This window comes from Poeciliopsis prolifica, unplaced genomic scaffold (assembly GCF_027474105.1).
Source record: "Poeciliopsis prolifica strain line A6 unplaced genomic scaffold, Auburn_PproV2 SCAFFOLD028, whole genome shotgun sequence".
In the NCBI taxonomy this organism is placed as follows: domain Eukaryota; kingdom Metazoa; phylum Chordata; class Actinopteri; order Cyprinodontiformes; family Poeciliidae; genus Poeciliopsis; species Poeciliopsis prolifica.
In genome coordinates, this window is record NW_026562403.1 from 4,453,859 (window position 1) to 4,470,400 (window position 16,542).

Genomic DNA, 16,542 nt, shown 5'->3' on the forward strand with positions numbered 1-16,542 from the left:
TTTTTTCTGAGAACCCAGAAAACTTTTGTTTAAATTCAAAAAGAGGTCGAGTCATAGAAAATTTACAGTATTTTACATAATGACCTTGTACAACATGAGCTGGATCCTAATATCCCAGCTCCAAGACATGGAGAGAGAAACAAATAAAAGGCACAATGTGATTGGTTTTAGTCCACCCTGAGCTCTTGTAGGAGTCTTTAGCTACTTAGTTTCACAGACTAAACACAGGAGAGTCCGATCAAGTAAATGCAACAGAGTACATTACTGCTTATTTTTACAAGCAGAAGATGACGTCACCGCTATGAGCTCAAGTGTGGATTATCCCAAACTCTGTGAGAAGTGCAATGAGAAGAAATATGCAGTAGAAGATGAGGAGGAAGATGCCGTAGGACCGACCCAAGTGGAACTGGCTGAGCGGAACGATGAGAAAAGACAGGACCAAAGACAAACCCAGAGCTCCTGCAAGAATCCACGTCAACAAGCCCTCCGACTCAAACTGCGGACGAAAACAAGAGAATCAGCTTCATACCGTTCAAAACGCTGTCTCTCAATATCAAAGGAGAGGATTACCTGCACAGAAGAGTGCGTTTCATACATCTGCATCAGACATCCCGACCCGACTCCAAACAGCATGTCTGATATACAGTCAAGGTCCCATAGTTTTCCTTTTATATAAATATATCCATTTAAAACATGTTTGATGTCGTTCAGCGGATAAAGTATTTCCAATACATTAAGGAGCAAAAAATGACAATGATAAAGCAGGTTTTGATGTTCAATAAAACAGGCTATTACAAGTTAAGCTGCTATTACAAGGCATTACATGGAAACGCCATTATTTACTCCAGGAGTAAATAATGAACTTTGATATTTTAAACTTGTTATTAAACATAACAGCTGGCTGAACTTGACTTAGAAAAAATATTAAATCTTGCCATTTTTATTTGTTCTTGCAGCATCTATAGAAACTGATGCTTTTACTTTTTTTGTCCTTGGCATAATGTTAATGTTTCATCTTTCAGCTATCCAATATCTTTAAACATGCTTAAAAAGTACTAAGTATAAACATCACTACCTCACATGAATCATTTGAACAGCTTCTTTCCCCATTTTTTTCAAATAGTTTCAAAGTAATAGTTAAAAAAAATCCCCAGCATATTTATGAATCTTTATCACTGCCCTGGATTAAACAACTCCTATTCATTTTACTGTTTTTTTTTCTTGTTTTAAATAAGGCTAATTTTTAAAAACATTTACTTTGTTCAGAATTCAGCAGAATACTCCATAATTCTATCCCTGAAAATAACCAAACTTAAAGGCGCTAAATTTCCGTTCCAAACTTAAATTCTGTCCCTTGTCTCTTTCCAAAAATGTTTTCAATGCATGTCAGAAAGATGTGTACGTCTTCAAGTGGACATGAAAATAAAGGATACTGAAAATGATCCCTCCAAAGCAAGCAGCTATGGCCATGCGTGGGTATCCCTGCCGGGCAATGGTGATGTCAGAAAACAGGTCTGAAACAGAGAGCATCAGTCACACATCAGACAGTTAAATGGGAATTAGATTTATTCTTGTGAACAGACTTGGATTATCAGAAATCACCTCCGATGCTGTTGCCCCAGGCCAGAAGAGTCAAGCCCAGCACGGTGTTGCTGAGTCTCAACACCACACCGAGCATGTGCAGAAGACTGACCACCTCTGACGCTGCGGCACTAATCAGCACCGCGCTCACCGCAAAGCCCAAAAATGCAAAAAGCTGAGGGAACAGAGAGGTAACAAGTCAACATAATAAAGCAGAAAGTATTTAAAAGCAAAAAATGTCATACTGAGGAACAAATAAACGTACCAATTTCAGTCCAATAAATTTTGTAAACGATAACGTACATTAAAAAACAATTCCAGTTATTAAACAACACAGTTAAGTGCAGCTTAATTCATAAATAGCGTTCAGTCCAATGAGGGTGATGTCGAGTCACTGATTTGCAAACATTACATCCTCCTGAGCGAACATGTAGCAGCAATAGACAGTTGATTGCATTGAGTCATGAATTTTGCAGTAATCCCGCAAACTGAGACGAAAACTACCAGGATTTCCAAACAGGTCTCTACTACTGTAGACTTTGCTACTGCAGTAACCACAACCGCTTCACACCAATCACAAAGTATTTGTCAAACATCCCACAAAAAAAAAAAAAAAGGTCCTGGTTAGAAAAAGTATCAGCAGAAAAGAACTGCCAACTAGGGCTTAAATTGCAGAAAATGTTTATTTTGTTCTCCCAAAGTACTTATTGGCATTTAATGTATGCCTATACATAAAAAGCGTGTTGTAGCCATGTAGCCATGTGTCCAAAACCAGAAGAAAACATGTGACAAGACTTTAATTGCTATTGATGGAAGCTCACTGTCCAGTCTGACTGTATTTGAGATGTTTTGCAAACATAAAAGCCCAGGATATTAACCTCCAACTGGGCAAAGCGAGTAAGCATCCCCCCCAAAGATTTACAGCTGCTACTGAAGTAAACACTGGTTCTACAAATTAATGCAAATGCACACCACACTTTCCAAATTATGATTTGACAAAAGATTTAAACATCTTACAGTTATAGCTACTTTATCAAATAACATTTGAATGAAATGCACAGTTGTGGTCGTAACCTGAAAAGAGAGCAACGGCTACTTTTACAAGGCATTTATAAATATATACCTTTCACATATTTAATCCGACCGATTTCTTTTTGTCTTTCCTGTTTTACACAAATATAATTCTATCCACTCCTGATTTGGATTAACAAAAGCACTTACAGGGTGATATTTGGGAGGATGGTCATTGGCAGTGGTGCAGAAAACGATAGCAGCCACAAACATTCCCAGCAGGAGAATCAGCAGCCAGACAGGAAACTCCCCCTGGATCATGACGCCTCCATCTGGATTACCAAGAATCAGTATTTAGACGACATAATTCTTTATTTAGACTACATAATTCTTTTGTAATGTCATCAATTAATTGTGTCGAAAAGTGCTCACATGCTCCAGACTGGAAGACGAGGACACACAGCAGAGGAGCAGTGATCATATGGAGGGAGTTGAGCGGTCTCCTCCAGTTTCTATCTTCTTTATCCGGGTCCACCACAGGGACGCAGAGCAGGAGCAGCACCTCCAGTGGAGTCTTACAGCCAGATGACAGGAACGCAACATTACATCACCGACAACAAATCGGAGTTCTTCCTGTTGCTCTGTTCACCAGATTTGTACGGACCTTCACTACTTTAACAACTTTCCAGGTCCACGGTTTCCTTCTCCACTTCCTGTTGTCCACCGGATTCAAAGAACTCAGCAGGATTTCACTTGTGGACTCAGAGTAGGGCAGAAGCGGCCTGTACTCAGATTCTACAGCAGCAGCACAATCGCCTGTCTTTATATGGTGTGAATCACGCAGGAAATAATCGGTGGTGCCCATGCATTCTTACCGTATTCCTCCTGGATCGTCCCGCCTCTCATGCTGGGAACATCGTCATCATCAGAGGAGTCAGACGAGTTCAGCTCTGCTTCAAGGAAAGATACTCACCAGTAAAATAACAGCAGAAAGAAAACGCACGTGGAGCATTTGAATATAAAGGTCTAACCTGGAATCTGTGGAGCGTGTTGGATGTCGTTTGTAGCAGAATTTTTTTGCCGGTTATAGATGCATGAACTGATAAGAACGGTCAGAACATAAACCAGATAGAGAAACAGGTATCCTGGAAAACAAGAAGAGAAAAACAGAGTCAGTCAGACCTGTTTGTACTTCTGCAGTTTCGATAATTGAATGGAAATGTTTTTTTAATATAATAGCTAAAATGTCTACAAATACCAGCAAGTGGTCAAGCAGAGCTTTGCTTAGACTTGACATGTCTAAACAGGGATCAGATCTGCATTTGTGTGAAATATGGCATAAAATATTTAGAAAATATACAATGTCATTTCATCTAAGGTCTGAGCATTTTAAAATTTGTCTCATTAACTTTTTAAAAACTAAAATATGATTTTGACCACTAAGTTTTCGTCTAAGAGGTTATTTTTTTCAGCTTCTCAACACTGAATTGCATGTTTGAAATCCACCTCCAGTGTTGAGAAACTAAACTACAAGGCTGGCATTAAAAGCATGGCTGGGTGACTCTGAAGAATACTCAGATGTTGATTATATCTGTCTGTCTTGGCCTTGGATCTGGAAAAAAGCCAACAGTGCAAAGATATTCTTAATATATATGGTATTCTCTTTAATCAAGTCTCATTTGGGTTTAAATGTTTCTGGAACTGACATAGACACCCAACAAATGGTCTTCTTCTGGTGACATGTTGATCGTATCAGTGGCTCTATTAACTGCAAATTCCTAACTTGTGTTGTAACTTTAGACAAATCCCTGAATATTCTAACAACTAAACAAACCAGACAATCAGGTAACGTGCTGACAGCAGGTTGAGAGACTCCAGATTAGGCTCTCTGCTTCTGAACCTGCTGGAGGTTCTCTTGTTAAACAGTGACTCATTGAATGAACATGACGGAAAGACTTGTAAAATAATTAGAATATCAACGTTACTGCATGCATTGCTGGACATTAAAGCGGGTGTTGATGCTTTTGGTTGTGCAAGCAGGACCAAAATAATAAGAACATATAATAAGACCAAAATCAGCATCTTGATAATGTCTGTCCCATTTTTTTCTTCCACTCAATTTTCCATTAATATAAATGGATACAGTAACCAGCCTCTTTAGCAACTTGTCAACCTGTTTGCTGAACTCCTGCCAACTCAGTAATCTTCCCATGACTGTGTTGACATAACATTTCTGTATTAAGAACCTTTCTTTATATTTTTTTTAATGTCCCAATCTTCTGAGAAACATTTAAAATGTACCGAGAGCCACCTATCCACTCAAGACATCCCCTCAGACTGTTTGTGTTTACCCAGTGTCTCTCCCAGGGTTGTAGTGCCTCTGTAGAGGATGTCAAAGGTCCAAAACACTGCAATCATGTAGAAGACGACATCACGCAGAAACGGACGAGAAGCCACGGCAAATGGTTTCACCAGTGCGACACTTCCTGCAACCACTGTGGTGACAAATATACCAGCTCCTGCAAGGACACACATGTTTTCTCATTTAAATACTTTTGTTAACTTAGCTTTCTGCTTGTCAGAGAAATAACGAGCCTCCGTGTACCAAACAGGGCTCCGACAGCCAGCCCAGCAGTGTGCGGATGGGAGATTGCTGCCATGGCACTGAAGATGTCTGGAGCTCCATTTCCCAAAGCAAGAAACGTCACACCCTCAGCACATGTTGCAGTCAAAGAAACAGTTCACCACCAAGCATACGCTGATTACTGGTATCAAGTTCTACCAAGGTTTTAAAAAGCGCCACTTTAAGAGCAACAAAATGTCCAGCTAAACAATTCTTAAGACTTAAAAGTCATGTTAAAGGGATCCCAGGAAATGTACCAGAGTAACACATTAGCATGGAGCGTGGCGTAATGTCATATTGCTCTTTTCACGTGTTGCTGTCCCCTGACGGTCAGCTGGCAAAATAACGGTAGCTGCACTTGCAAGAAAGTCAAATTTTACTGTTCTGAAATATTTTCAATATCAAAAAACACAAAGTCTTGGTGAGGAAATTGAGCTGTCAATAGGAGGAGGACATCTGTAAATCGGACGACTGCAGGCTAGTTGTTGAAGAAGACTGCCTAATTAATATCAATGTGATCTCAGTGTAACTCTATAAAGAGCAGAAGTGCAAGAAGATTTTATATTCTGAGAAACATGCAGATGTTTATTCAACAGGATTTCTTATTTTGATGGATAAAACCAAAATAAATAAAACATGTTAGATAATTACATTATTAAATTATGACGTCAGATTATTTTAGAACAACCAGAATTGTAATGTCTTGTTACTACAAGACATTACATTATAATACCTTAAATTATAGTTTAAAGTATTTCATACTGGACTTGTTCACATAAACACACAGAAACATGATTATCAACATAATTAAGTTAGAAAAGGAGACCAAATACTCTCTGCACACTCTCAAAAGAAGTGGAGAAAGGATACAGCCACGTTGTGAGAGCAGCGAAGAGTGGAGGAGATGGCCGACAGGTTGGGGCAAAAACTGGGGAGGGGAAAAAAAAAACATAATAAAATGTATTTATAAATGTTTCTTTCAAACTTTCAACAACTGGCTGAACAGCGGCACAGTGTTACAACAGGTAGGATAAAACCAAGTGCAGAAATATCTGCTTCCTTTCATAGATTTAAACCCATATCTGAATAGTGAAAGCTGTCTACAGTCATGGGACTCATGTGACCATAAAGCTGACAGGGCTAAGAGTGTATATATGTGTGTGAAGTGAGCTCACGAGCCCTTTCACTATCTGAAACTGTGAGCAGCCAGAGGAACATGCTGCTGAGAGATACTTACAACTTTGAGGCAGCAAGTCCAAGAATGAGAAACAAGACGAGCAGCCAAACAATCTGCAGGGACACAGTGAAGACAAGCTGCTGTTATGTTTGGTCACACTCAGTTTTCTCAAATGCAAACAGGAAAGTGGTTCCTATTCATACTGAATAACTGGTTAACTACACACTGTTTACCTTTTTTTTTAAAGTCATTATAAATTACCCTTCTCAACAGGATTATTTCTGTTGACACAATCATCACTTGTTCAGTTTTTCATGTGAGACAGTTTCATTCTTTCATTTACTGGAGGAAGTGAAGATACCGAGGAGTCCAAGTGAAATTACACGATTTAGCCAACAGTGAAACTACAGTTATAAATCAGAAACCAGTCCCACTTCTTCCACAGTCAACAGTCAACTTCCTCATGATCTGCTGATGATTTTCCTGTTGCTTTATGACTCTGCTTCACGTGCAAATACACACACACACACACACACACACACACACACACACACACACACACACACACACACACACACACACAGATGTATGCACAGGTCTTACACAGAGGGTGATGGTGAGAGGAGTGAGGTTGGGAGGCAGCAAGCAGAAGGCCAGTCTGAGGTAGTTGATGAAGCCGTCCTCCATGGAGCAGTCCGGCGTCCTCTTCACGAACGCACATCGCTCTGCAGCGCTGTAGTTCATCACACGGTCACACTGCACAAATAAACAACTTTCTTAACATGTAGACAGGAGCACTGGCATCAGGATGAAGTAAAAGTATAAGGAACTGCATCGCTGCGAGTTTCACCATCAAAACTGATTTATTAATTCTATGACAAAAAAAGTGCAACACAAAGCACATAACGCAAATGGTAGTAGCACTTTAGCCTAAAAACAATATGTTGTGTGATGACCAGCTCTAGCTGTGATAATCACATTGTAAAGTTTCTTAAGTACAAATGTAATCAGTCACTGAAGCATATTTTGATCTGTATTCTTTAATTCAGTAACACTGGAAAGCCAGTCCAGAATCTTCATATTTTTAACTATTTGGATCACAGTCCTGCTGCATAACCAAAGCACTGTAAAGTTATTAGAGGTCATAAGTAAATGAATGGATGTTTTCCTTCAGCAGATCTCATGGCTGCATCAGTTATGGCAAGTCCTGATCTGCCTAAGTATTTCAGGTCTTTGAAGAAATGCAGTCAACAGCCTGAATAAATTCGTTTATTCAGCAGGATTGCACTATTCTGATTGGATACCAACTTCAGTGCCATTAATGCAAAGTACTTTTAGAATGCATCAAGGGGAATCTGTTTACCTCTGGGCATGTAAAAATAAGTGGCTGTGCCGCCCCCCATACGGTGATGCCCTGGGCAGCGAGTCACGTTTCCCGTAATATATATATATATATATATATATATATATATATATATATATATATATATATATATATATATATATAAACAACTTTAAATTTGTGAAATTAAAACAATTTCACCAAGGGACAACACAAAACTATTTTTAAGATCAAGCTGCTCTTGAGCTTGTTTTTAATAGTTTATTTATAACTAGAGACATGATTTTCTGGAAAAAGGACCATGCACCTGCATAACGAACACGTCATCACAGAAAGCGCTTCCTCCACACCTGTCGCCTCACATTAACCAGGTGACGGCTGAGCGTAAACTGCAGGTATTTATTCTGTCAGTTTGTTTCCCTTCAGAAAACCAGTGATCGAGTCTCACCCACCTCGTCGCTGCTTCCAGACATCGTGGCAAAACCTGTCGCTCCAGCTAATCCGACGCCGGGCTGGGTGCTGGAGTTCCCGGCGCCCGAGACGAGCAGCTGGCCGCCGGGCGACAAGGCCAGCAGCAGAGCCAGGAAACCACTGACAGACATGGGGATCCACTGCTTATCCTGGAACCGCGTTCATACTGCCGCTGGTGGATTAACGGGACCCTGGTGGAGCCCTCCTGTCTGTTTTGATTAAACCAGAGAAGCTGCAAGAACAATCTAAAAATAGCAGCTTTGTTGTTGTTGTTGTTTATCTTCCTGCAGCCGTCCTGCGCCGCGCTGACACTGGCTTGTTTGTGAACACTGAGCGCTAAGATTCGGTGAACATTAGTTCACCTTCCTCTGCAGCTCCTCCCACCGTTTCTGCAGACCCGTGTTGCGTTCAATGACTCGTCGAAAACACCGAGATGCGACCTTTGAAATGGGAAAAACGTCAAGCTGTCAATAAAATGTAATAAATTTTTTTTAATGCTCCTGTCATTTTTTGTCAAGCAGTTTCAAAATGCTATTTTTTTTTTCATCACAAACTTCTGAGGCCTTTACATTTTTTTTCTCACCTGAAATTACACACAATTTGAGTGTTTGCCAGTTGTGAGATTAGCAGAAGGCAATTTCTTGTTGTTCTGGATTTCATTCAGAAATAACAGAAAATAAAGAAATAAAGTTGCACCAAACTAGGATTTTCAAAACTGTAGTAGACTTTTAGTACTGTGTATTCATTTATGCAAGTTTGTTAGTCATTAACTATTACAAAGTTATGATGAACACAACTTTGGGTTCATCATAAAATCTCAACAAACAAAGCATTAAGATTTGTATTTGTAAAGAGATAACGAGAATATTTTTCCAGGTTACTTTATTTGCAGATTTAATTACATATTTTTCACTCAATATGCATAAAGAACTGAAAAATAAAAAACAAAAATGAATACTTTTAGTGTTGAATTTTTACAAGACTTTTTATTGCATATTCAAAATACAAAGTTGTGCATCTTTTGTCATCATTCTCAATATGCTTTGTGTGCATCTTTTGATATAATTTATTATGACAGGGCATAAAGGAAATATGAATCAGGTCATGTAAATATCAATATTATCCTTATTATGTATTATTAATAAGAGCACACTTTTTCACACCCGAACTAGGAAACATGCCTCATGCATTTTCATCAGTCACAGTCCTTCTTCTATTGCATCTGTTACCTAAGCTTTGCTTTTTTAATAACTGCTAATTGAGTAAAACCATGGCAGAAAATCATGACTAATACTATCAAAAAGGTTAGTATCCTAAAAACAGAAAGATTTATTATCTGGAACGTCATTCTTGATGCGATTATGGAAGGCAGAATTTTCTTTATTAATAGTAATAATACGCTCACTACACCAGTTCAGACCATAAATCTATCAGCATATGAAGGATGTTCACTTTTGAATAAGGTTATCATAAACCAGTGCAGCATCCATGGATGCACTGCTGGATTCATAGCAGCCTCTCTTCTGTTTAGATGCCACCAGACACAGCTCCTGTTCACACCATCTAATAAAGCAAAACAAACATGATGAATGAACATGCAATATGTGCTTATTTTGAAAATGAGTTTTAATCAGTCGGTTTTTGGTTTGACATACCTGAGAGCTGCATAGGTGTCATTTGGGGAGGCATCTTTCCAGCATGCATGGTCAATGAGAAGAGCACCTGTTAACGCACGGTGAGGAAAGCCACTTTAAAGCACTGATGTAACGCCAAGGATTATTAGATCAATGCAGCAGTAGAAATTTATAATAAGATATGTATTGCTCTGTCATGCACAGCTGCTTGCAAAACATTTGAGGCAAATTGTGAAGCAGAAGGAAAAATTACAGTTTTTTTCTATTTAGAAGAAATCTGAAGAGTGTGGTGTGCATTTGTATTTATAAAAATCAAGGAGTGCAAACAGTTGCCTTCAGGAGAAAAATCAGAATAGGATACATTCAAATTTGTCGTCCTGATTTTACAAAATGCAAACGGTTCTAGTAGTGTGAATGCATTTGAACAGAACTGAAGTTGTTGCATATCTGGCGTCACAAGTGCTTGTGAAACTCTCACCCGCATATATGCGAGCCAGGCTGTATGCCAGGTCTCTGGCTGCCAGTTCCAGGTAACTGGGTGATCTGGAAGCGGCTATCTGAACAAACTGCTCCAGTTCAGACAGAGCACCACCAACTGCTTTTACAGCCGGGTCCAGTGAGGAAACACCCGAGGCACCCGCAAGCAGCGACTGCAAGAAAACGGCCACAGCTGCTTCACCTGCTTCCAATAACACACCTTGCCCAACAGGTTCTGGTATCCACTCCGTACCTTGACGTGTGCAAAGTAAGCATGCAGAACCATTCCTGAACTACGGGCCACGCAGCGCAGCACATCCAGAGACAAAACATTTGTTGTTCCTTCCCATATACTCAACACCTGCAAGAGAATCAATATGTGAGTTTCGAAAATCAGAAAAAGGCAGAAAAAGGTGGTTGGTAGCAACGCCACCTGGGCATCACGGAGTATTCCAGGCATCCCAGTGTCTTCGATGTATCCCTGTCCGCCAAAGCTTTCCAGGCCCTCAGACACAACAGCCACAGCCTGAGAGAAACACATAGGTCAGATACTCGGAATAGTGAGATCAAAAATCTGGTTTTATATTTGCAAAAGCAGCTCACCTGCTTCCCGGTGTACAGTTTGACCACAGGGGTGAGCAGACGAAGGAGGTGCAGGTCGAGCTGGCTGGCCAGGCCGCTCTCCTCTCGACCCAACAGACGGCACACATCCATCACAAGAAGAAAAGCTGCACGCGTCTCCACCTGTTCAAACCAAAACACATGGAAGAAGGTCCTCTGGTTAGGTAAGAGTCAAACTGAAACTTTTTGGCCCACATGCTGAAGGCCGTGTTGAGCAAAAATCTAAAACTGCAGCCCAAATGCAACATATCTATGATGATGAGAAGGTGGTGGCACCATTATGCTGTTCGGATGATTTTTTTAAAAGCAGGACAATAAACCTCACCATCTAAAAAAAATAAATAAATTAATTCACATTCAAATTCAAAAGTATTTAATTATTCCCAAAGGGAAATTAAATAATTTGACAACTAATTTAGTTATGTTCTGGAACACTATCCAGGAATTACCTAAGAACACACAAAGCAAAAAGTGACAAAATCTGAAAAAGTTCAAAATATGTGAATTTATTTGTGTAAGTTATTACATTCCACCTCTGCTGCCTTACCTCCATTCTTGCAAGCGTCTGCATATGCAGTGGGTGGTCTTTAAGAAGCTTTCCGAAGGCGGTGCGGCGGGTGGCATAGTCACGCGCCAACTGGAGCACTCTGTGAGCAGACACATTTAATCAGCTTACTGAGGAGAGGCCTCCACAGAGTCAGAACTCAGGGATAGGATGTGGGGTCCTGCCTTCTCATCGCAGCGGCTGCAGAGACGCTGTTGTGAATCCTGGTTATTGTCAGCATGTTGGCTATGGAGGCCACGCCTCTGCCTTCCTCTGAGAGCTGGTGATAGAGGAACAATATCTGGATCAGACAGAGCAGCAAAGCAGCACGAGAACATGAGGCGCTGCATTACGAATGAAAAATAGTTACAATAGAACAGAAGCAAGAGCACTCAGCCTGAGAGTCAAAACATAGAAACCCAAATATTCAGGAATGATCTCCTGCTCCTCACATTGACCACGATAAAATATTTAAGTGTGATGTTCAAATTGCAGATAAGCCCAGCATGTTTGGAGCTGCTTACAGTTAAAAGCTCAAAGCTAAGGAGATTAAATAAAATTGATTTGAAAAGTAGTGCAAGTCAAGGCAAACGTTAGAAATTCCAGTTTGGCACCATTATGCTGCACAGCATTTACAGTTTGAAATAAAGGATAATTTTCTTTCTGAAAACTGGGTTTCTGGGTTAGAAACAAATGATAAAATCCACAAAAGTTTTTCTGAATCAATAAAAGAAAGTTCATGTTAGTGGAATTTTAGACCATAGTTTCTTTGAATAATTTTTATATCTGGAAAAAAGATATTAATATCATTTTGCAGCAACAGCTACATTTCTGAGAGATTTATTGTATTTGCTCTCTGCTAGGAGTTATGGAGGGTTTAGATAGAGGTGGAGAAATCTTTTATTTTGAATACTTTAAAGGTCTTTGTTAAAGTGCACTGATGAGTCAGAACATTGGTTTCCATACTCACAGCAAGAAACCCAAGTATGACGTAGTGACTCTCTGTCTAGTTAGAACAGGTCAAACTGAATGAATACTGAACATGTCTGCTTGTTGTTCTCATCCTTGCAAGAATTAATAAAGTGCTGCTTGAGTGAAAATCAAGCAAACGCCACTGACTCTGTATGCAGGCAGGCCGTCCAGCAGCAGCTCAGCAGTCGGCATCTGTCGTGTCCCCAGCTTGTCCTTCAGTCTCTGGACTTCAATACCCCTCAGGCGGCCGTCCTCAGATCGACTCACCTCTGCGTAAAAAAGAGACAGCCCCCTGCTGCCCTGCGGACAGAGACAAGGTCTGCTAGAAATGGTGCATTCACTGACTGCAGGGTGACGTTGGTGGGAATCTGCAGTACTGGGGTTGTTGATCCAGATCGGTCCTGAACTCTTGCCAAGGTGAGAGTCATGTCTGCGTCTGTGGCCGACGTGAACCACTTGAAGCCGTGTAGTCTATAGGAGCCGTCTGCTTGGGGAACGGCCACCGTCTCCGTGCCAGTGCCTGAAGACATAGAGAAACGGAGATAAATAAGAGAAGAGTTTTATTTGCCATTTTGAAAAATTCAAACTCAGTGGGAGAAGATTCCTGAGTCCTGGCATTATTAGATAAGTAGATATTTAAATAAGTTCCTATGCTGTTAATCGTACAGTGGGATCTGGGTGATTCATAAATATGCAGGAGTCATTCTCCTGAGTTTGAATTTCATGCCACCGCTCCGTTGCAGACAGTGCCCCCTGTTGTTCAACTGTAGAATGAAGGCAACACTGATTCACAGCAGATCAACGCATTTCTACTGACCCACATCAGATCCTCCCTGTCTCTCAGTCATCCACTGTCCAGACGTCCAGAAACGCTCAGGCTGTCGGCTGGTCAAGCGACGATACGCTTCTTCCGCTGGCGGCGAAATCCCTACAGACTTTATAAACACAGACACTCAATCCCTGACTGATCTGATAACTTAGCAGATTTTAAATTTACTGAAATGAGTTTTGCTTTGATGCAAGACATTTCCTTCAAATTCTAAAAGCTGCAGAAACATGTTGGAGTTATTGTTGTGGGTTTAGTTTAAGTGTAAATAAATAGGGGAACGATTAATTGTTTTTAACATTACGCAGCCTTGCTGAAAACCTTATTAAGACAAATTGCTGTGCAAAAATATTCATACTCACATCCGTTGAACTTTTTCACATTTTGTCACATGATGATCACTAAGTGATGGGGCGTAGCATAAATCGTCATGGTCTATGGATTTTAAACTTACCTGAATGACCTTTGCGGCTCCATCTGTCATGGCGAGAGGACAGGTGTAGAGGCCGGACGACGGGGAGAATATGTACAACTTGCTCATCTGGTAAACTCGCCTGGAATGCACACACACACAAAAGTAATCCAACAGGAAGGGATCAAATCTGGTTTTTAAACTGAAGTAGGAAGAAAAAATAAGAATAGGCTTACCTCCACTCCCCAAATGACTTGTCATAGCCGATGGCAACCAGTCCTTCCTGCGCTGAGAGGTCTTTGAGACGCTTCCAGGCCTCAGAGGTCACAATGTGGTCCACTCTCCGACCCCAGGGATCAAAATGCACCAGGCGAGGAGGGTTGAGCTCGCACTCTCTACCCCACGTGTCGATGTCTTTCGCCACACGCTCTCCAAAGGCATTCAAGTCAGACAAAATAGCCTGAGAACAAGACTAAACACAGAGAATCACCTTAACATTGAGGATCCAGTCTCCCTTATTTAGTTGAGCTGTTTTCAGGATGTCTGGATTATTGTAATATTCACAAATCGTACAAAAACATTGCATGGGGTGACATTTCCTCAGAATACCTCCAGAGGCACGTGTCTCTTTAGGTATCCTCTAAGCAAGGCATCCTCCAGAAACGGATTCTTCAGGACTGGCTGTTCCTGAAAGAACAATCCGACCCTGGCTCTGCCGAACGGCAGGGAAGCTGCTGCATCCGATGCTGCCTCCCACAGATGTTCTTCATCCGATTTTCTTGCTCCGGGCTCCGCTGCACTGGCTGATCTGATGTGGACCAGAAGTCGAGTGACGCCACACCACAACCTGCAACCAGCTAGACGTCTGCTCAGGACGGCTGAGGACGCTGCCATGGCCTCAGGATCTACCTGCTAACAGAAACAAGCGGACTGGCAAATTGCTTCTGCGACAAAACTGCAAATAAATGAATCTTTAATTGCAGTAGCATAGTCTATAGCAGTTAGCTTTGAAGATTTTAGTTGTTTAGTGCCCTTATCATCCAAACAATAATAATCCTGGGTCCTTCCTGCCTGTGGTTGTATTCATTTCAAGTGTTTATCAGAGGAACATTACTTTAAAACAGCTCAACGGTTTTAATAGACAATGGTTAACCCTCTCTGGATTCTCCAGGTGATTTCAAGCCCTTACACTGAAACCGGGTTTGTAAACAGTTCTTATAAATATATAACATTATTTTTAGTCATGGAAAGGAGGGTGTCTGATTTGGTGGACTGATATGATATCAATAAATCATGACAGGTCGTCTGGAATCCGCATAAGATTCTTCTGAAAAAAGTCCATGTAAAAATAATACAATTGTTTTTGTTTGTTTGTTTTTCAACCATGTTTTCTATGAAATCTACTTGAAATGTTTGTGCTGTCTATTTTAGAGACATTTTGTTATTTATAAGATTAACAAGAGAGGAAAGAGTATAAATTGCCTTTGCTATTTAACTGATAAACACTGACAAGGCTTTGATTGTGATGCCGTGTAATAAAATGAAAAACATCAGGTGAACGGAACCGAATCTGTCCCAGAAGTGGGTCAGAGTTCATTTGACTCCGTTGTCCTGTTTATGCAGATCTCGCTGCAGCATTTGTATTAACTTGTTGCTCTGTCAAATTTAGCGTTTAATTTCACTCAAACCTGTTGGTCTCTAGTTGATTTTTGGTTTTTCAGTTTGTCAACAGGAAGTAATTACTGAGTGAACGGGCTGGATTTAACGACGCAGATGACGCTTCAGATATAGATGCTGTCACTGCTCGCAGTGTGGCTTTGTCACCCACTTGACTGCTGAAACTCATTCACACCAGATTTAAAAGGCCGTCAGGTGTAAGCGACGTGCAGAGATCCTTACCTGGCGTCAGCTGAGCAGCAGCAGCAGGAAGCAAAGTATCTCGCCTTCAAAATAAAAGTCGAATGGATCGACATCCGTTGAATTTTTGTCACATTAAAACCAAAACATTCAATTTATTTTTTGTTGTAGGTGCAGCAGTAAATTATTAAAGGTTGGCATCCACTGATGTTTTTTTCTTTCTTATTCTTTTAACATGACTTTTTTTCCCCAGTGGAATGTGTGAATTTTAACACATTATTTTTATGCTGCTTTTTAACCATTTGCTACGTTTAAAAAACAAAAAAACAAAAAAACAAACAAACAAAAAAAAAACAGGACTTCTTTTGGCTTCGTACCTTAAAAATATTGACTATGCTTGTATAAATGTGCTGCACTCTGAGGGTTATCTCAGTCTCTCGCCATAATAACATGGTTGTTGTGTGGTGATGATCTTCCTTTGCAGGCAATTGAATAAATCTCATTAACTCACAAGGAATCTCAATGTCATTAATTACAATAAATACTTCCACCACAAGACCTTCTACAAAAACAAAATAAACAAAACCCCCACTATGTGCATCATTCTTCCTTTACAAAATATTTTTTTTCTGATTAATTCTGTATATCACTTCTAAGATTTATGGATTCAAACTATTTACCTAGTTGGGTCTTCATCCACAAATGAAAATAACATGGATTTCACTTCTTATTAAGCATCATGGTAAGGAGACTTTCCTGGTTGTTGTTTTTGTTTGCTTCTGGGAAAACTTGCATCAGGTCATCCAATTACATTTGGAGAACAACTAAATCAAAAAACGACCCCAAAACAAATGACATTGTTCAGAATATCTGTCAAAGTGCATTTTTCTTCAAACCTCAAGATTATGATCTACTTTTTGCTATAACATACAGAATGCACAGTTCATGGTCTGAAGTCAGATGTAATAAAATTAAATTGTAGTTATGGTGAGAC

General features: G+C 40.2%; 2 protein-coding genes across 4 annotated transcripts; both read right to left on the reverse strand.

The window, feature by feature from the left end:
* Window positions 1-56: 56 nt before the first annotated feature.
* On the reverse strand, window positions 57-8,659 carry slc8b1 (solute carrier family 8 member B1). 2 transcript variants are annotated; one of them, XM_055048918.1, is made up of 15 exons: window positions 8,187-8,659; window positions 6,996-7,148; window positions 6,453-6,505; window positions 6,086-6,143; window positions 5,198-5,303; window positions 4,944-5,111; window positions 3,624-3,737; window positions 3,468-3,545; window positions 3,257-3,387; window positions 3,025-3,166; window positions 2,803-2,924; window positions 1,603-1,756; window positions 1,434-1,514; window positions 571-635; window positions 57-496 (listed from the first exon to the last, which is right to left on the reverse strand). In XM_055048918.1, the coding sequence occupies exons 1-15, from the start codon at window positions 8,334-8,336 to the stop codon at window positions 308-310; spliced, it is 1,764 nt and encodes a 587-aa protein (XP_054904893.1). In that variant the 5' UTR covers window positions 8,337-8,659; the 3' UTR covers window positions 57-307. The 2 variants fall into 2 exon arrangements, with proteins under 2 accessions (XP_054904893.1, XP_054904894.1); XM_055048919.1 differs by having other exon boundaries at window positions 3,468-3,542; window positions 8,187-8,658.
* Window positions 8,660-9,171: 512 nt separating this feature from the next.
* Window positions 9,172-15,630, reverse strand: LOC129372216 (acyl-CoA dehydrogenase family member 11-like). 2 transcript variants are annotated; one of them, XM_055049337.1, is made up of 15 exons: window positions 15,591-15,630; window positions 14,301-14,603; window positions 13,928-14,163; window positions 13,734-13,833; window positions 13,271-13,388; window positions 12,831-12,973; window positions 12,601-12,753; window positions 11,667-11,761; window positions 11,485-11,584; window positions 10,920-11,060; window positions 10,750-10,842; window positions 10,570-10,677; window positions 10,318-10,489; window positions 9,861-9,927; window positions 9,172-9,768 (listed from the first exon to the last, which is right to left on the reverse strand). In XM_055049337.1, exons 2-15 carry the CDS (start codon window positions 14,583-14,585, stop codon window positions 9,654-9,656), a joined length of 1,926 nt encoding a protein of 641 aa, XP_054905312.1. In that variant the 5' UTR covers window positions 14,586-14,603; window positions 15,591-15,630; the 3' UTR covers window positions 9,172-9,653. The 2 variants fall into 2 exon arrangements, with proteins under 2 accessions (XP_054905312.1, XP_054905311.1); XM_055049336.1 differs by having other exon boundaries at window positions 14,301-14,600; window positions 15,591-15,620.
* Between the last annotated feature and the right edge of the window lie 912 nt (window positions 15,631-16,542).